Consider the following 19,593-nt stretch of genomic DNA (forward strand, 5'->3'; position numbering starts at 1 on the left):
GTGACCTCATGGACTGCAGCACACCAGGCTTCCCTGTCCATCACCAACTCCTGGAGCTTCCTCAAACTCATGTCCATCAAGTCGGTGATGCCATTCAACCATCTCATTCTCTGTCATCCCTTTCTCTTCCCACCTTCAATCTTTTCCAGCATCAGGGTCTTTTCAAATGAGTCAGTTCTTTGCATCAAGTGGCCAAAGGATTGGAGTTTCAGCTTCAGCATTAGTCCTTCCAAACAATATTTAGGACTGATTTCTTTTAAGATTGAGTGGTTGGATCTCCTTGTAGTCCAAGGGACTCTCAAGAATCTTCTCCAACACCACAGTTCAGAAGCATCAGTTCTTTGGTGCTCAGCTTTCTTTATAGTCCAACTCTCACATCCGTACATAACTACTGGAAAAACCATAACTTTGACTAGATGAACCTTTGTTGGCAAAGTAATGTCTCTGCTTTTTAATATGCTGTCTAGGTTGGTCATAGATTTTGTTCCAAGGAGCAAGTGTCTTCTAATTTCATGGCTGCAGTCACCATTTGCAGTGATTTTGGAGCCCCCCCAAAATAAAATATCTCACTGTTTCCTCATCTATTTCCCATAAAGTGATGGGACCAGATGCCATGATCTTAGTTTTCTGAATGTTGAATTTTAAGCCAACTTTTTCACTCTCCTCTTTCACTTTTATCAAGGGGCTCTTTAGTTCCTCTTCACTTTCTGCCATAAGGGTGGTATCAGCTGCATACCTGAGATTATTGATATTTCTCCTGGCATTCTTGATTCCAGCTTGTGCTTCATACAGCCCAGCATTTCGCATGATGTACTCTGCATAAGTTAAATAAGCAGGGTGACAATATACAGCCTTGACATACTGCTTTCCTGATTTGGAACCAGTCTATTCCATGTCCAGTTCTAACTGTTGCTTCCTGACCTGCATACAGATTTCTCTGGAGGCAGGTCAGGTGGTCTGATATTCCAGTCTCTTGAAGAATTTTCCACAGTTTGTTGTGATCCACACAATCAAAGGCTTTGGCATAGTCAATAAAGCAGAAGTAGATGTTTTTCTGGGACTCTCTTGCTTTTTCAATGATCCAACGGATGCTAGCAATTTGATCTCTGGTGCCTCTGCCTTTTCTAAAGCCAGCTTGAACATCTGTTATGGTTCACATACTGTTGAAGCCTGGTTTGAAGAATTTTGAGCATTACTTTCCTAGCATGTGAGATGGGTGCAATTGTGCAGTAGTTTGAAAATTATTTGGCATTGCCTGTTTTGGGGGTTGAAATGAAAACTGACCTTTTCCATTCCTATGTCCACTGCTAAGTTTTCCAAATTTGCTGGCATGTTGAGTAAAACACTTTAACAGCATCATCTCTTAGGATTTGAAGTAGCTCAACTGGAATTCCATCACCTCCACTAGCTTTGTTCATAGTGCTACTTCCTAAGGCCTACTTGACTTTGCATCCCAGGATGTCAGGCTTTAGGTGAGTGATCACACCGTCGTGGTTATCTGGGTCATGAAGATCTTTTTTTGTATAGTTCTGTGGATTCTTGCCACCTCTTCTTAATATCTTCTGCTTCTGTTAGGTCCATACCATTTCTGTCCTTCATTGTGCCCAAATTTGCATAAAATTTTCCCTTGGTTTCTCTAATTTTATTGAAGAGATCTGTTAGTCTTTCCCATTCTATTATTTTCCTCTATTTCTTTGCATTGATCACTGAGGAAGGCTTTCTTATCTCTCATTGCTATTCTTTGGGACCATATATATATATATATATATATATCACAAACGGGTATCTCTTTCCTTTTCTCCTTTGCATTTAGCTTCTCTTCTTTTCTCAGCCTTTTGTAAGCCCTTCTCAGACAACCATTTTGCCTTTTTTCATTTGTTTTTCTTGGGGATGGTCTTGATCACTGCCTCTTGTACAATGTCTTGAACCTCCGTCTATAGTTCTTCAGGCACTCAGTCTATCAGATCTAATCCCTTGCATCTATTTGTCACTTCCACTGTATAATCCTAAAGGATTTGATTTACCTCATACCTGAATGTTCAAGTGGTTTCCCTACTTTCTTCATTATAAATCTGAATTTGGCAATAAAGAGTTCATGATCTGAGCCACGGTCAGCTCCCAGTCTTGTTTTTCCTGACTGTATAGAGTTTCTCCATCTTTGGCTGCAAACAATATAATCAATCTGATTTTGGTGACCATCTGGTGGTGTCCATGTATAGAGTCTTCTCTTGTGTTGTTGGAAGAGGGTGTTTGCTATGACCAGTGCATTCTCTTGGCAAAACTCCGTTAGCCTTTGCCCTGCTTCATTCTGTACTCCAAGGCCAAATTTGCCTGTTACTCGAGGTATCTTTTGACTTCCTACTTTTGCATTCCAGTCCCCTATAATGAAAAGGACATCTTTTTTGGATGTTAGTTCTAGAGGTCTTGTAGGTCTTCATAGAACCATTCAACTTTAGCTTCTTCAGGATTACTGGTTGGGGCATAGACTTGGATTACTGTGATATTGAATGATTTTCCTTGGAAATGAATAGAGATCATTCTGTTATTTTGAAGACTGCATCCAAGTACTGCATTTCAGACTCTTTTGTTGACTATGATGGCTACTCCATTTCTTCTAAGAGATTCTTGCCCACAGTAGTAGATATAATGGTCATGTGGGTTAAATTCACCCATTAAATTCACTCAATCCAGTCCAGTTTAGGAGAAGGAAATGCCAACCCACTCCACTGTTCTTGCCTGGAGAATCCCAGGGATGGGGGAGCCTGGTGGACTACTGTCTATGGGGTCGTGCAAAGTCGGACATGACTGAGTGACTTAGCAGCAGCAGCAGCAATCCAGTTGAATTCACTGATTCCTAAAATGTCGATGACCATTATATCTCAGATGACCATTATATCTACTACTGCAGGCAGGAATCCCTCAGAAGAAATGGAGTAGCCATCATGGTCAACAAAAGAGTCCGAAATGCAGCACTTGGATGCAATCTCAAAAATGACGGAATGATCTCTGTTCATCTCCAAGGCAAACCATTCAATATCACAGTTATCCGAGTCTATGCCCCAACCAGTAACACTGAAGAAGCTGAAGTTGAATGGTTTTATGAAGACCTATAAGACTTTTTAGAATTAACACCCAAAAAAGATGTCCTTTTCATTATAGGGGACTGGAATGCAAAAGTAGGAAGTCAAGAAACACCTGGGGTAACAGGCAAATTTGGCCTTGGAATGCGGAATGAAGCAGGGCAAAGACTAATAGAGTTTTGCCAAGAAAATACACTGGTCATAAAAAAACACCCTCTTCCAACAACACAAGAGAAGACTCTACACATGGACATCACCAGATGGTCAACACCGAAATCAGATTGATTATATTCTATGCAGCCAAAGATGGAGAAGCTCTATACAGTCAACAAAAACAAGACCAGGAGCTGACTGTGGCTCAGATCATGAACTCCTTATTACCAAATTCAGAATTAAATTGAAGAAAGTAGGGAAAACCGCTAGACCATTCAGGTATGACCTAAACCAAATCCCTTATGATTATACAGTGGAAGTGAGAAATAGATTGAAGGGCCTATATCTGATAGATAGAGTGCCTGATGAACTATGGATTGAGGTTCGTGACATTGTACAGGAGACAGGGATCAAGAACATCCCCATGGAAAAGAAATGCAAAAAAGCAAAATGGCTGTCTGGGGCGGCCTTACAAATAGCTGTGAAAAGAAGAGAGGTGAAAAGCAAATGAGAAAAGGAAAGATATAAGCATCTGAATGCAGAGTTCCAAAGAATAGCAAGAAGAGATAAGAAAGCCTTCTTCAGCGATCAATGCAAAGAAATAGAGAAAAAGAACAGAATAGGAAAGACTAGAGATCTCTTCAAGAAAATTAGAGATACCAAAGGAATATTTCATGCAAAGATGGGCTTGATAAAGGACAGAAATGGTCTGGACCTAACAGAAGCAGACGATATTAAGAAGAGGTGGCAAGAATACACGGAAGAACTGTACAAAAAAGATCTTCACAACCCAGATAATCATGATGATGTGATCACTAATCTAGAGCCAGACATCTTGGAAAGTGAAGTCAAGTGGGCCTTAGAAAGCATCACTACGAACAAAGCTAGTGGAGGTGATGGCATTCCAGTTGAGCTGTTTCAAATCCTGAAAGATGATGCTGTGAAAGTGCTGCACTCAATATGCCAGCAAATTTGGAACACTCAGCAATGGCCGCAGGATTGGAAAAGGTCAGTTTTCATTCCAGTTCCAAAGAAAGGAAATGCAAAAGAAAGCTCAAACGACCGCACAATTGCACTCATCTCACATGGTAGTAAAGTAATGCTCAAAATTCTCCAAGCCAGGCTTCAGCAATACGTGAACTGTGAACTCCCTGATGTTCAAACTGGTTTTAGAAAAGGCAGAGAAACCAGAGATCAAATTGCCAACATCCGCTGGATCATCTAAAAAGCAAGAGAGTTCCAGAAAAACATCTATTTCTGCTTTATTGACTATGCCAAAGTGTTTGACTGTGTGGATCACAATAAACTGTGGAGAATTCTGAAAGAGATGGGAATACCAGACCACCTGACCTGCCTCTTGAGAAATCTGTATGCAGGTCAGGAAGCAACAGTTAGAATTGGACATGGAACAACAGACTGGTTCCAAATAGGAAAAGGAGTACGTCAAGGCTGTATATTGTCACCCTGCTTGTTTAACTTCTATGCAGAGTACATCATGAGAAACGCTGGACTGGAAGAAACACAAACTGGAATCAAGATTGCAGGGAGAAATATCAATAACCTCAGATATGCAGATGACACCACTCTTATGGCAGAAAGTGAAGAGGAGCTAAAAAGCCTGTTGATGAAAGTGAAAGAGGAGAGTGAAAAAGTTGGCTTAAAGCTCAACATTCAGAAAAGGAAGATCATGGCATCTGGTCCCATCACTTCGTGGGAAATAGATGGGGAAACAGTGGAAACAGTGTCAGACTTTATTTTGGGGGGCTCCAAAATCACTGCAGATGGTGATTGCAGCCATGAAATTAAAAGATGCTTACTCCTTGGAAGAAAAGTTATGACCAACCTAGATAGTACATTCAAAAGCAGAGACATTACTTTGCCGACTAAGGTCCGTCTAGTCAAGGCTATGGTTTTTCCAGTGGTCATGTATGGATGTGAGAGTTGGACTGTGAAGAAAGCTGAGTGCCGAAGAATTGATGCGTTTGAACTGTGGTGTTAGAGAAGACTTTTGAGAGTCTCTTAGACTGCAAGGAGATCCAACCAGTTCATTCTGAAGGAGATCAGCCCTGGGATTTCTTTGGAAGGAATGATGCTAAAGCTGAAACTCCAGTACTTTGGCCACCTCATGCGAAGAGTTGACTCATTGGAAAAGACTCTGATACTGGGAGGGATTGGGGGCAGGAGGAGAAGGGGACTACCGAGGATGAGATGGCTGGATGGCATCAGCGACTCGATGGACGTGAGTCTGATGTTGATGGACAGGGAGGCCTGGTGTGCTGTGATTCATAGGGTTGCAAAGGGTTGGACACAACTGAGCGACTGAACTGAACTGAACTGAACTAAACTGTCGATGTTCACTCTTGCCATCTCCTGTTTGACCACTTCCAATTTGCCTTGATTCACGGACCTAACATTCCACATTCCTATGCAATATTGCTCTTTACAGCATTAGACTTTACTTCCATCACCAGTCACATCCACACTGAATGTTTTTTTTTTTTTTTTTTTGCTTTGGCTCCATCTCCTCATTCTTTCTGGATTTATTTCTCCTCTGATCTCATGTGGCATACTGGGCACCTACCAACCTGGGGAGTTCATCTTTCAGTGTCCTATCATTTTGCCTTTTCATACTGTTCATGGGGTTCTCAAGGCATTCCCTTCTCCAGTGGACCATGTTTTGTCAGACCGCTCCACCATGACCTGCTCATCTTGGGTGGCCCTACACAGCATGGCTCATAGTTTCATTGAGTTAGACAAGGCTGTGGTGCATGTGATCAGTTTGGTTAGTTTTCTGTGACTGTGGTTTTCAGTCTGTCTGCCCTCTGATGAAGAAGGGTATGAGGCTTATGGAAGTTTCCTGATGGGAGAGACTGACTGTGGGGGAAACTGGATCTTGTTCTGATGGGTGGGCCATGCTCAGTAAATCTTTAATCCAATTTTCTATTGTTGGGTAGGGCTGTGTTCCCTCCCTGTTGTTTGACCTGAGGCTAAACTTTGGTGGAGGTAATGAAAATAATGGGGAACTCCTTCAAAAGGTCCCATGCATACACTGCCTCACTCAGTGCCCCTGACCCTTCAGCAGGCCACCATCGACCCACGCCTGGACACTCATGGGCAAGTCTGGGTCAGTCTCTTGTGGGGTCACTGATCCTTTCTCCTGGGTCCTGGTACACACAAGGTTCTGTTTGTGCCCTCCAAGACTCTGTTTCCCAGTCCTGTGTAAGTTCTGGCAGCTGTATGAGGGGGTTAATGGTGACCTCCTCCAAGAGGGCTTATGCTATGGAAATTCTCTACACCCAGAGCCCCTGCACCTGCCTCTCTCTCTCTCTCTCTCTCTCTCGGTGTGTATATATATATGTATATATATATAACTTTTAGCATTTATAAGGTACAATTTCAAATTCTTTTCACATTTAGATTATTACAGATTATTGAGCAACATTTCCTTTGCTATATAGTAAGTCCTTATTGGTTATCTATTTTAAATATAGCAATGTGTGCATCCCAAACTCCCCAAAGAATAGATATATATATGTAAGTGAATCACTTTGCTGTATATCTGAAATTAACACAACATAACAAGTTGATTGTTAATTAAGTCTGCTTTAATACAAAATAAAAATTTTTTTAACTTTCTCACAAAAAGACACAATTCTTAGGTATAACAGATAGCAAAAGCCATCACACATCCAATTTGCACAAAATAATTGATGATCATATCCAAGGGAATAAACTTAGCATTTGAGACACCAATCTCCAATCATTTGAGTGAAATGTAAATATACATTGTCTTTCAGCTTGAACCAGACCATGATATTTATATTCCTGAGGATAAGAAACACTCCTCTAATGGCAAGAAAATAAGTGACTTGTCACTAATTTTCTTATCTTTGAATTACTGGGGGAGGATTTCAGTATGCATGGGGCTTCCCCTTATTTCTATGTATAAGGGTTACTGGGACCCAGCTCCACACCTGTACTGCAGAAAGTAGATGTTTCCAACATAATTTCATCCCTTTCCAAAATCTGAAAGTGAAAGTTAGTCACTTTAGTCACTCAGTCATGTCTGACTCTTTGTGATCCTATGGACGGTAACCCACCAGGCTCCTCTATCCATGGAATTTTCCATGCAGGAATACTGGAGTGGGTTGCCATTTTCTTCTCCAGAGGATCTTCCTGACCCAGGGATTGAACCCAAGTCTCCCACGTTGCAGTCAGATTCTTTACCACGTGTTCCACCCTCATGTCCCTATCAGACAGAATCTGACAGTAAAGCTCTCTATGTCATGTTGGGTTTTTGTTTGCTTGTTTTTAAATTTCTTTTATTTTTGGTTGCACAAAGTCTTCATTGCTGCACACAGGCTTTCTCTAGTTGTGGTGAGCGGGTTCATGGCCTGTGGGCTTTGCCGTTTTGCGGCATTCGGGATCTTCCTCGACCAGGGATCACATCTGAGTCCCCTACATTGGCAGGCAGATTCTCAAACACTGGACCACCAGGGAAATCCTCAATAAGTACTTTTGAATGAAGAAATGGCTTTTGTGAATATGGCCAAGCTTTACTGTCATCACTGGGGTCGGGGGGAGGAGGAAATGTTTCCTGCCTCCATCTTCCCTAACCCACATCATCCTTCAGTTATTAGTTTCACACAAAAAAGAGAGCTCTCAAAAAGACATTGACTTACTTTGTGACCTGGTTATATACTTAGAGTTTATAATGCAGATACCACTGTTTTACTTAATCTCTTCAGTTTCACCACAGACATCAACTGGGCTTTCTAAGAGGTTAATTTTTCATTGTAACCCATGGTTTGAGCTTTCCTCTAGGGCTTGCTTTATTTAAGTCTAGAGGATCAGGGAAAAAGGCGATAAAAGAGAAAGTAAAAACTTCTTTCCTCAGTTTTCTGTCCTTTTACCCTATTCTCTGTATTCTGTTTCAAAAAAGTATCTCTAGGCAGAGATGTCCAGGGACTTCCCTTGTGGTCCAGTGACTAAGACTCTAAGATCCCAATGCAGGGTGTCCAGGGTTTGAGCCCCAGTGGGGGAACTAGATCCTGCAGGCTCTAAGTAAGACCTGGTACAGCCAAAATAAATTTAAAAAAAAATTTTTTTTTTTTCCAAAAAAGAGAGAGACCTCCAGAGGATCACACTGCCTAAGAGTCAGACTGATGGTAACATTGCATCCCAGTGCTGATTGACTTTCCAGGATGAAAGGAGTTCCACAAATAAATTTCATAATTCTAAGCAGAGCAGATACTACAGGGTGATTTCTCCGATCATTTAAACAGTATTACATACCCCTTTCAGTCCCAATTTCTACGTTACAAAGCTGATGACTCAACCCACATAAAGGAAAAATATGACTTTGATGAAGGAAAGAAAAAGGTCAGCACTGAATATGTGACTTTGTGAGGATATTTGAGAAAGAAGAATCACCTGAACAGCTGTGAACAGTATCTCAGGCTCATAGTCCCTCAGGGGTTGCCATGCATATGCTTTCATGCGATACCAGCTTGCATGTCCCCCAGGGGCTTTCAAACTGAAAATTCAAGTTAGAATGTTCTAATATAAACTGAAGCCAGGTCTTTCAGTAGGAAGAATCATGGCCCACTAAGGATGTGTATATCCTAATCCCAGAACCTGTTAAAATGTTACCTGACATGGCACAAGGGATTTTGCAGATTTAATAAGATTAAAGACCTGGAAATGTGTAGAGCATCATGGATTGTACAGGTGAACTCAATATAATCACCAAGGTCTTTAGTTGATTTACAAGGCTGTGTTAGTTTCAGGTATTCAGCAAAGTGAATCATTTATGTATACATATATCCATCCACTCTCTTTTTTATTCTTTTCCCATATAGGTCGTTATAGAGTATTGAGTAGAGTTCCCTTTGCTATTCTGTAAGTCCTTACTAGTTATCGATTTTATATATAGTAGTGTGTGTATGTCAATACACTCACCCTGAATACACTCAGGGTCATGCACAGGCACTCAGGAGATGAATGTTTCTCCCAGCGGTTTAGCCTGGGAGGCATTCTGGAAGGTTACTCTGATTGCACCCTGGGTGGCATCAGAGGCAAGCAAGGTTTTAATGGTGAAGAGTTGGATGTCAGTTAGGGATGCCATCAGATCTACCCCTGGTGCATCCTCACCCCGTCTTGGTGGTAGAACCAGGAGGGACGAGTACAGCGCCTGCATCGGTAAGAGACAGATTAAGTCCGACCAGGAAAGAAAAGCTTTGGTGTAAAATCTGTCTACACCCCCATCTAGAGCAAGGACGGACGCCTCCGGTAGAAAGATGGCGCTAGTCACTTTTTTCCTCTCTTACAGATGGGAACTAACAATTCCAGCCTCACTCCTTTTGAACTGTATCCTGAAAAACTGGGATAGATTTGATCCCCAAGGCTTAAAGAAGACACACCTGGTCTTCCTATGTGATACTGCATGGCCACGGTATCCATTGAAGGATGCCGAACAGTGGCTGGTTGGAGGTTCTCTTAAGTATAATACTGTTTTACATTTAGACCTGTTCTGTAGAAAACAAGGGAAATGGGTAGAAGTAGCATATGTGTTCTGCTCCAGTACTCCTGCCTGGAAACTCCCATGGACAGAGGAGCCTGGTGGGCTGCAGTCCATGGGGTCGCAGAGTCAGACACAACTGAGCGACTTCACTTTCACTTTTCACTTTCATGCATTGGAGAAGGAAATGGCAACCCACTCCAGCGTTCTTGCCTGGAGAATCCCAAGGATGGAGGAGCCTGGTTGGCTGCCGTCTATGGGGTGTCACAGAGTCGGACATGACTGAAGCGACTTAGCAGCAGCAGTAGCAGTGTGTATGTCAATCCCAATCTCCCAATTTATCCCTCCCTACTCCCTCCCCTGCTTATACCCTGAAAACCAAAAGTTTGTTTCCTGCAACTGTAACTCCATTTCTGCTTTGTAGATAAGTTCATTTATACCTTTTTAAGATTCTATATATAAGCTATTTCATATTTGTCTTTCTGTGTCTGATTTACTTCACCCAGTATGACAACCTCTGAGTCCATCCCTGCTGCCTCAAATGCCATTATTTCCTTCTTTTTCATGGTTGAGTAACACTCTATTATATATATGTAGCTCATCTTCCTTATCCATTCCTCTGTCAACAGACATTTAGGTTGTTTCTATGTCCTGGTTATTGTGAACATTGGGATACATGTTTCTTTTTGAATTATGGCTTTCTACAGATATATGCCTAGAAATGGTGTTGCTGGATCATATGGTAGTTCTATTTTTAGTTTTTTTAAGGATACTGTTCCATACTGTTCTCCATAGAGGCTGTACCAGTTTACATTTCCACCAACAGTGTAGGAAGGCCTTTAAAGATAGAAGAAGGAAGTGGAAGAGTGAGTCAAAGAGAAGAGACATGAAAATTTAACTTGCCGTTGCTGGCTCTGAAGATGGAAGGGGGCCTAGCCCAGGAAGACCTGCAGTCTAGAAGCTGGAAAAGGCAGAGAAAGAGATACTCTTCAAGAGCCTCCAGGAAGGACCGCAGCCCATAGCACCCTGGTGTTAGCCTGGGAAGCTCATCTTGAACTTTTGACTTCCTGAACTGAAAGAAGATAAATTTGTGTTGCTGTAAGCAAGTAAGTTTCTGATCACTTGCTACAGCGGCAATAGGAAATAATAGAGTTTTTTCAAGATTCTTTCTGACCTGTGTCTCCTAAATTGAGCAGCTGCTGTAACAGGGAGCCCCTGGCCCTCACTCCTGTGCCTACTGTTGTTCAGGCAAATTCATAACCTTTCCTCTTTGCTCAAATGCAATGCCACATGAGAACTAAGAAAGCTTGAGGAGGATCTCATTAGTCGTTTGGGGTCCCAAACTTTATGAAACCTGTAATCAAGAAGTGGTTTGAGGCACTTTGCACTTTCACAGTAAAAGGCTATTTGTATGCCAAATTAATAATGTAGCAATGGTAACTGTCAGGGCAAAAGCTGAAACACCAGTTAAAGTGCCTCAAACATGAAGATCCCTGGTCTAGCTGATTGGACGGCACCTCCTTGGTCTGAAAGACTTTTTTGCATCTCGATTTATTTACATTTTTGCCTTGAGCTTTCTAAAGACATGATTCCATTATTTATGGAAGGGATAATCAGGAAATCTCCAGGGTTACTGCATATAAAGCTGGATAGAAAGTGAGTGTATCCACAGAATAAAATAACTCCATAGGAACAGTCTCTTCTTATGTCCAAGAAGGATGATTTATTTGGGGGGACAGTAGGAATTTCAGATTCCTTTCAGAAAACTACAGATGAACTGCATACATTCGAGAGACTTACTTAAGTTTTAGGTTAGCACTGCTGACAAAATGGGAAATCAAGGTTCAAGACAATATTTATTTTTAAGCCAAGAATGGAGTAGAGGAACTTTTTGTGTTGTAAGACGATCCTCATTCATTGCCCTCCCCAGATACTGTTTGGTGGTGGTGGGAGTGGTGGGGGGAGGGGGAGGCTCAAAGTCCTTGTTTATTTTTATTTTTTAATTGGAGGATAATTGCTTCACAGTGTTGTGTTGGTATCTGCCATGAACATTGTGAATCAGCCATAAGTACACATATGGGCTTCCCACGTAGTGCTAGTGGTAAAGAATCTACCTGCCAGTGCAGGAGATGCAAGAGACGTGGGTTGGATCCCTGGGTCAAGGAGATTTTCAGAAGGAGGAAATGGCAACCTGCTCCAGTATTCTTGCCTGGAAAATTTCATGGGCAGAAGAGCCAGTCCATGGGGCACAAAGAGTGGCGAGTGACTGAGCGACTGAGCGGCAGCAGCAAAACAATAGGAAATAAAAAAGGACTATCTGGGTGTTTTAGAATTAATCTAAAGGTCGCTGTCTTTTTGCTTTGGTTTTCTCAGAGTATATGCCCAGGAGTATGATTGCAGAATCATATGGTAGCTCTATTTTTCATTTCTTAAGGAAAAAGTGAAAGTGGAAGTCACTCAGTCATGTCCGACTCTTTGTGACCTTTCTTTGTGACTATACAGTCCATGGAATTCTCCCAGAATACAGGAGCAAGTAGCCTTTCCCTTCTCCAGGGGATCTTCACAACCCAGGGATCGAACCCAGGTCTCCTGCATTGCAGGCGGATTCTTTATCAGCTGAGCCACAAGGGAAGCCCACTTCTTAAGGAACCTCCATACTATTATCCATAGTGGCCGGAGTTTACATTCCCACCAACAGAGTGGGAGGCTTCCCTTCTCTCCACACTTACTCCAGCATTTATTGTTTTTAGATTTTTTTTTACACATGTAAAATAAGACATTTATTATGCTAAAGAACAGGTTTTATTTTTCATTTCCCCAGAACACTAAAATAGCACATGGCATAGTAATTTAGCACACGATATAAACTAATACATGCAATCAATAATTCCAAAAATGGGGATGTCTTACCTTGGGACTCCTTCAAAACTTCTGCTCTTCATTGCCTTTTATCAAAGTTATCAACACACAACAAAAGGAGTTATCTCAAAAAATTTTAGTGTAGGAGATATCTCAACTCCTAGAAACTGGAAACCTTCTATAAGGGGAAATATTTGCTTTTTTTTTTTTTCTATGACTGAACTCCGGCAGACAGGCTCAAACTCATTTTTTATTTTGGGTAACACTGCTAGGGTTCCTAGTTTGAGGAAGGGTTATCTAAAGGTAACGTTAGTATTGCAACTTTCACCTTAGGGCCTCCATGTAAATTGCATGTCAAGTGGAAGGAAAGGAGTGTGAGAAAAGATATCAGCTTTTGCTCAAAGTATTCTGCAAAACACGGTAATGACAACAGCGTACCATCAACTTGGCCTGGCTTAGACCAAGCCCAGCAGGGTTGACTTTTACAAATATCTACTCTCGTCAGATGGTTAGAGAACAGGCTGGAGAGAAAGTGCCTGGGACGGCAGCCCTGCCGGATGGGTGCTGAAGGTAAACTTAAAACTCCATGTTACATCTTTCAATTCTCGTCTGATAGCTGTATAAGGTAATATCAATAACCTCCTTGACATGGCTTCCCAATCCTAAATGTCTTTCAAGCATAGAGATTTCCTTCCGTATCAACCAGCTTTCTGTGGGTTTAAGTTCCACTGACTTTAAGTCTGTCTGGTCACAGGAACCAAAGCCGGAGCTTCACTGCCGCGCCCTGTGCATCCAGAGTTAACGCAAAAGAAAGCATTCGAGGACAGCGCTTAAAGTTAGTCTCACTATTTTTATTGTTCTGCTGTACCTTAACTGTGGCATAACAGATTTGCTCATTCTAAAGCTTGTGCAGCCAGTGACGCCACTGTTATCTGCAGATCATCTGAGGTACTATTTTTCCCCATGAAAGCATCTTCTTGTAGTCTACTTTTGGCTCTGTAAACATGGGCTCTGAATGGCCGGGGAAAACACTTTTCTTCTCATCATTCAAGAATATTAGGGGATCTGCGTGCAGGAGGATGGATCGCAGGCAAAAGGGTGCCAACGCAGAGTCCAGCTTCTCTAGGAAAGCACAGGGCGGGTCATCCTGAGAAACCCCCTTTGCGGACCCTCTCTGCCAGCCCAGCAGTCCTGACCCCCGAGGCTCTCCAGTGTGGCTCCGTCCTCTGTGGCCGCCAGTGGGCCTGGGCGCTGCACGCAGCCAGTCCGTGCCTGGAGCCTCCCCAACGGCTTGGGCCGGCCCCGCACCCCGCTCCCCTGCAGGAGCCGGGGACAGACCCGCAGTGTTGCTCTGTGCAGCCGCTGAAGCTGAATTTCTTCGTACTGATTCTTGCCACCGTGGAAGTGTTTTGAGGCCACCGCGAAACAAGGGGCTGGCGCCACGCAGGTCATGCTTTGTTTCCAGTGATGATGACTCCTTTCCTGGGTCTCCCCGGGCATCGACCGCAGGCCTCCTCACCCAGGAAGCGGCATCTGCTGGGCGAGGTCTCGCCTCCTGCCTTCTCTCACTCCACAGTTCTCTGCACGAGGCTCTGTCTGAGGCAGCGCCCGCTCTCTGCTCCTCCACGAGGCGGGTGCAGAGAGGCCTGTGTCCATCCCTCATGCGATGTCTCTGATTTCCTGAGCCCCAGGACACGCCTGTCAGTCCACGGAAGGCCTTCAGTGGATCTCAATATGAACCTGCAGACGGACGTTGAGCATCATGGAAGCCACGATGTAGAGGTAGGGGAAGTTGATGCGCAAGAGCCTGGCCAGGTCGAAGAAGATGAGCAGCGTGCGGGTCGGCCCCTTGCAGAAGACCCCATAAGAGCGGGCAGCGACCAACCACGATAGCCAGACAGCCAGGCCAGATAGAGCCGCCACCATATAGACAGGCGCCCGCCGCCACCGCCCGCCCGCCGTGCACCGACTGGCCGTTGGACCCTGGCCGCCGGGCGCGCTGAAGCCTGGCCGCCCGCCCTCTCGGGGCCGCCATGCCCTCAAGCCTCCGTCCACGCTGAGGGTTGTTTTTAGATTTTTTGGATGGTCATTCTGATGTTGTGAGGTGACACTTCATTGTAGTTTTTGTTATATTTCTCTAATAACTCATGATCTTTTCATGTGCCTCTTGGCCATCAGTACGTCCTCATTGGAGAAATGTTTATTTAAACCTTCTGCCCATTTTTCAAATTGGATTGCAGCACTATTTACAATAGCCAGGATAGCAGCTTAAATGTCCTTCAACAGATGAATATATAAGAAGATGTGGTACATATACACAATAGAATATTACTCAGCCATAAAAAGGAACGAAATTGGATCATCTGGAGAAATGTGGATGGACCTAGAGTTTGTCATGCATAGTGAAGTAAGTCAGAAAGAGAAAAACAAATATCTTATATTAACATGCATATGTGGAATTTAGAAAAATGGTACAGATGAACCTATTTTCAGGGCAGGAATAGAGATACAGACATAGAGAACAGATGTGTGGACAAGAGTTGGGGGAAGGGGGATGGGATGAATTGGGAGTTTAAGACTGAGAAATATACAGAACCTGGTGTAAGTTGACTGCTGCTGCTGCTAAGTCGCTTCAGTCGTGTCCGACTCTGTGCGACCCCATAGACGGCAGCCCATCAGGCTCCCCCGTCCCTGGGATTCTCCAGGCAAGAACACTGGAGTGGGTTGCCACTTCCTTCTCCAGTGCATGAAAGTGAAAAGTGAAAGCGAAGTTGCTCAGTCCTATCCGACTCTTAGCGACCCCATGGATGGCAGCCTACCAGGCTCCTCCATCCATGGGATTTTCCAGGCAAGAGTACTGGAGTGGGGTGCCACCAGCTGTGCAGCGCAGGAAGCTCAGCTCGGTGCTCTGTGACTCCCTAGCTGGGTGGGATGGTTGGTGGAGAAGGAGGTCCCCGAGGGAGGGAATATATGTATACTGATAGCTGATTGATTTTGTCATACAGCAGAAACTAACACAACATTGTAAAGCAACTATACCCCCTTTTTTTTTTTTAAAAGGCAAGTGTCCAAAGTTAAGGATGCCTTCAGTGCTTACATATTTTCAATTCTCTTTCCCACACTGGTTATATGTCTTTTAAAATGTTATTCTTCTTATTTTAATAATAGGCTCATTGATTTGCTGCTGGAGTGATAAAACAATCCTGTATCTAAGACAGCTGCCTTCTCACCCTATTTTCATTCCCCTTCTTCCACCCCATTACTCCTCCTCCGAAATGAGAAGTCCCATTAGAAAGACTCAGGTTTTCGTTAGGTCCACTCCTCTCCCACCAATGGGACCAGCATCTAAGTCCTTTCCAGAAGTCCTGGACACAGACAGAGTGAAAACAAGACCCAAAATGAGTAAAGAAATGGGATCAGAACAAGATTGAAACTTCCTAATTAAGAGATGTAGCATCTATATTCATTATTTTTGCTTATCACAGTTTTCCCAGAAGATATGAAATAAAAATCAGAGAAAAGGACTTTCTAAGTAGAATTGAACATTATGTTAAAATCACCCAGAGAAAGACAGGTTTTGTTCACCCCCTATCCAACATGATACCAAATTCAATTTAATTTTATTAAACATGACATTCAGTCTGTTTTCTATACTCTATCATTTCATTTAATAAAAATATGCCTTTGTGATTCACATCCACATACAGCTAACCAGGACCTCTGGTCCTTTTAGAAGATTCAGCGTGAATTTGTAATGTAAGATTTCTAAGACTTGATTATAACCCAGAAGACAGAAAAATTACACTCAGTACTTGAGTTTTTAAAAATCCATGCATGATCATGCAGCTATCAAAGAAGAAAGATCAAAACCACTAAAATGATGTGTAAAGGGTGAGGAGAGAAAGACTGTGTGTTTCGTCCAGTAAATGATGAATGCCTAACAGAGAGGCAGGAACTAAAAGAGTTTTGACAAATGAATTTACTTAGAAATCAATGACTGGACAACCTGGGTAAGATTTATCAAAAGCATAAGAAGTGTGACAAGTGGTCCAGTTTTTCTAGTTTTACAAATGAAGGGTTGATGTGATTCACATATTTAAATTCAAATTTTAAAGAGTAGCATTCTGATGCTGCTTTTTCAGTACTGGATGGCATGATTTAATTATGTGTTTGTGTGCATACTTTATTAGTGATGCCAGTGGTGAAATGTGAACTGTACATAACAAAGCATCATTTTCTTGCTGCTTATTTTCTGACTTAAGAGAAAGTTCAGTGCCCTGTTAAAGAGCAAAATTTTCTTATTTCAGTTAATTTCTCCTATACCCTTACTTCAAATAAAATATTATTTTACTGGAAGGAGTTCAGTTAAATTTAATCAAATTCAAATAAATATACATAGCCTAGAGGGATAAGATTGCGGGGGTGGGGGGGCCGGTAGTGGGAAGCAGGCTCATACGAGAGGGGATATATGTATACATATAACTGATTCACTTTGTCGTACAGCAGAAACTAACAACATTGTAAAGAAATTATACTCCAATAATAAATAAAATAAATTAATTTTAAATAAGCCAATAGACAAATAAAATAAATTGCTTTAAAGATAATGAGCTTTTATGCTCCTATCCCTGACCCCTTTCTGTTTTGATTGTTGGTTTTTTTTGCTTGTTTTTTTAATTTTTTATTTAGTATTGGAGCATAGCCAATTAACAATTTCATGATAGTTTCAGGTGGACAGTGAAGGGATTCAGCCAGACATGGACATGTATCTATTCTCCCCCAAACTCCCCTCCCATCCAGGCTGCCACATAACGTTGAGCAGAGTTCCTTGTGCTATACAGTAGGTCTTTGTTGGTTATCCATTTTAGATATAGCAATGTGTACCTGTCCATCCCAAACTTCCTAGCTATCCCTTCCTCCAACCCTTCCGTACTGCTTGCTTTCTTTATCAGTCATAACACAGAATTTACTAGATCTTTCCCAGCAATCTCCAGTACTACACAAGCTATTGGTTAATCTCGAATTTACAGAGACCCACGTTGACATTTACGTTGAGAGACGCATTTGCAGTTCCGTCCGCATTTGCAGAGACAGTGCCATGTCCCAGGTGGGGCAGTAGGAGCTGCTTTCAGTGCTGCTGGTTCAGAGGCACAGAGGACGCAGCCCAGGGAACCAGGGAACCAGGGAACCAGGGAACGGAAGGGCAGAGGAGAATGAAATTGTTAATAGCTTTGCTCTCTCGGTTCTTTGTCTGAAAGAATCGGGTTGCACTTGACATTTGTTGCCATTTTGCTTTTTCATTTTGAATGAACATCTGTGTTGAGGGGAGGAAGAGAAATGACCTCAGAAATGTCAGAATTATTACGAACAGCGAACTATGAGTGGGGATAGGTGGAGGATGGTATTTCATCAATCTGTTTAAATGCTGAATGTGGGGTAGAACCCTGAAACAATAAGGATCTTTTCAAATTTTGTAAGAAGCAAAATTTGTGATAGGAAAGTGGTGGCTTCTTTCCCATCATCGGTGTGTGGTGGATGATGCCATGAGGAATGAGGAGGGACTCTGGGCAGGCCAAATGTGAGCTCACTTCCACCTCTTCTTTACTTGTGACCTCAGGCAGGGTCCACAGTTCTTCTGGGCTTCACTCTTCCAATCTGTAAAATGAAATCATACCGTGTACTTCATGGGGGTCTTGAGAAGATTAATAAGATAGTGCACGCTAGGCGCTCTCATTGCCAAATTGCCTTTTCCTCCCTTGTTTCTGCTTTATTTTAATATTGCAAACCATTTACATTAACAACTGATTGAGAACTTGGACCAAGGCACCTTGTAAGGACCTGGCTCAGCCCCGCAGGACTAAGTGGCCCAACAGAGGGAGTCTCTAATTCACCACGGTGGGCTCACTCTTGTCTCTTCTTGCCGAAAAAATTCATGGTCAGACCCTGACAGTGTTTGAACAGGTACTGAGGATAATCCATGGTGCTTTCCCACGTTTACTTACCTGCTGATTTGAGGTCAGTAGTCTACAGGGCAAAACTGTCAATGAATCTTCTGATGCCCAGTAGTCCAGGCCAAACTACTGGACCTTGGGTTGCAGCTAAATAGGAGGAGCCATTCAAGATGACTTGTGTTCTTGCATGCAACTCACCCCAACATTTAGACAACGTTCAGTCCATACACCCAAGATGAGAACTCAGATACTTCCACCCAGGTGATTTTAATTCTACAGAAATACTGGAGTTTTCCTGAAACTGAGTCACCAGGGTAGCCTCATTTCAGATCAGGCATTATACCAAATGCCTGCTCAAAACTGAGCATGGGCAGGACAAGTAAGGTTCATCTTGCATGACAGTCATCTATTGGGTGTGATTTCCTAAACAGCTGTGTGTATAAGAATTCCAAGGGCCCTTATGACTTCAGCATAAACATGTGCCTTGGGCAGAGTGGTGCCATGGCTCCTAGAGAGGGTTGTTGGGACACACATAAACGTTATTCGCTGAGAGTCCTTGAAGTGCTGCTTTAGTTCAACATAGACATAGACGGTCATTCAGCAGATGGTCGCATCCACACACACAGGGTGCTGTGTAATGATGGGGTAGTTCCTTCAGGGAAGCCCACATTGCCAGAATGAGCTCACAAATATCTTTTCCAAACCCTTCATAATTCATCCCAATCATATTAGTGAATGAACCAAATATATCAGTTCTACTCTGAAAGGACAGATATGTTCCTAAAAAAAAATTATACAATGAAATCCACAGGACATATGGGGGAGATGGGGTCAGAGGAACAATAGTCAAAAAATGTTATCAATGATATCTAAAAAAATAGGAAGCTGTTGAGATGGTAGCACAGTTTTGCACAGATTAAGTGGTTAAGAAATAGGTAAATATAGGAACTTCCCTGGTGCCCCAGTGGTTAAGACTCTGCACTTCCAAGGCAAGGAGCACAGGTTCAATTCCTGGTCAGGGATCTAAGAT

The 19,593-nt window shown here is 42.7% G+C and overlaps 1 protein-coding gene across 1 annotated transcript; it reads right to left on the minus strand.

The window, feature by feature from the left end:
• Positions 1-13,540: 13,540 nt before the first annotated feature.
• On the minus strand, positions 13,541-14,275 carry FAM220A (family with sequence similarity 220 member A). The gene has a single exon (XM_040261686.1). It carries the CDS (start codon positions 14,273-14,275, stop codon positions 13,541-13,543), a length of 735 nt encoding a protein of 244 aa, XP_040117620.1.
• Between the last annotated feature and the right edge of the window lie 5,318 nt (positions 14,276-19,593).

The sequence above is a fragment of the Oryx dammah genome, unplaced genomic scaffold, assembly GCF_014754425.2.
Source record: "Oryx dammah isolate SB20612 unplaced genomic scaffold, SCBI_Odam_1.1 HiC_scaffold_19, whole genome shotgun sequence".
Lineage (NCBI taxonomy): Eukaryota > Metazoa > Chordata > Mammalia > Artiodactyla > Bovidae > Oryx > Oryx dammah.

What these genes read in the sequence shown, in the direction of transcription:
- FAM220A (XM_040261686.1), bottom strand. Translation starts at nt 14,275, where the DNA reads ATGAGGGATGGACACAGGCCTCTCTGCACCCGCCTCGTGGAGGAGCAG.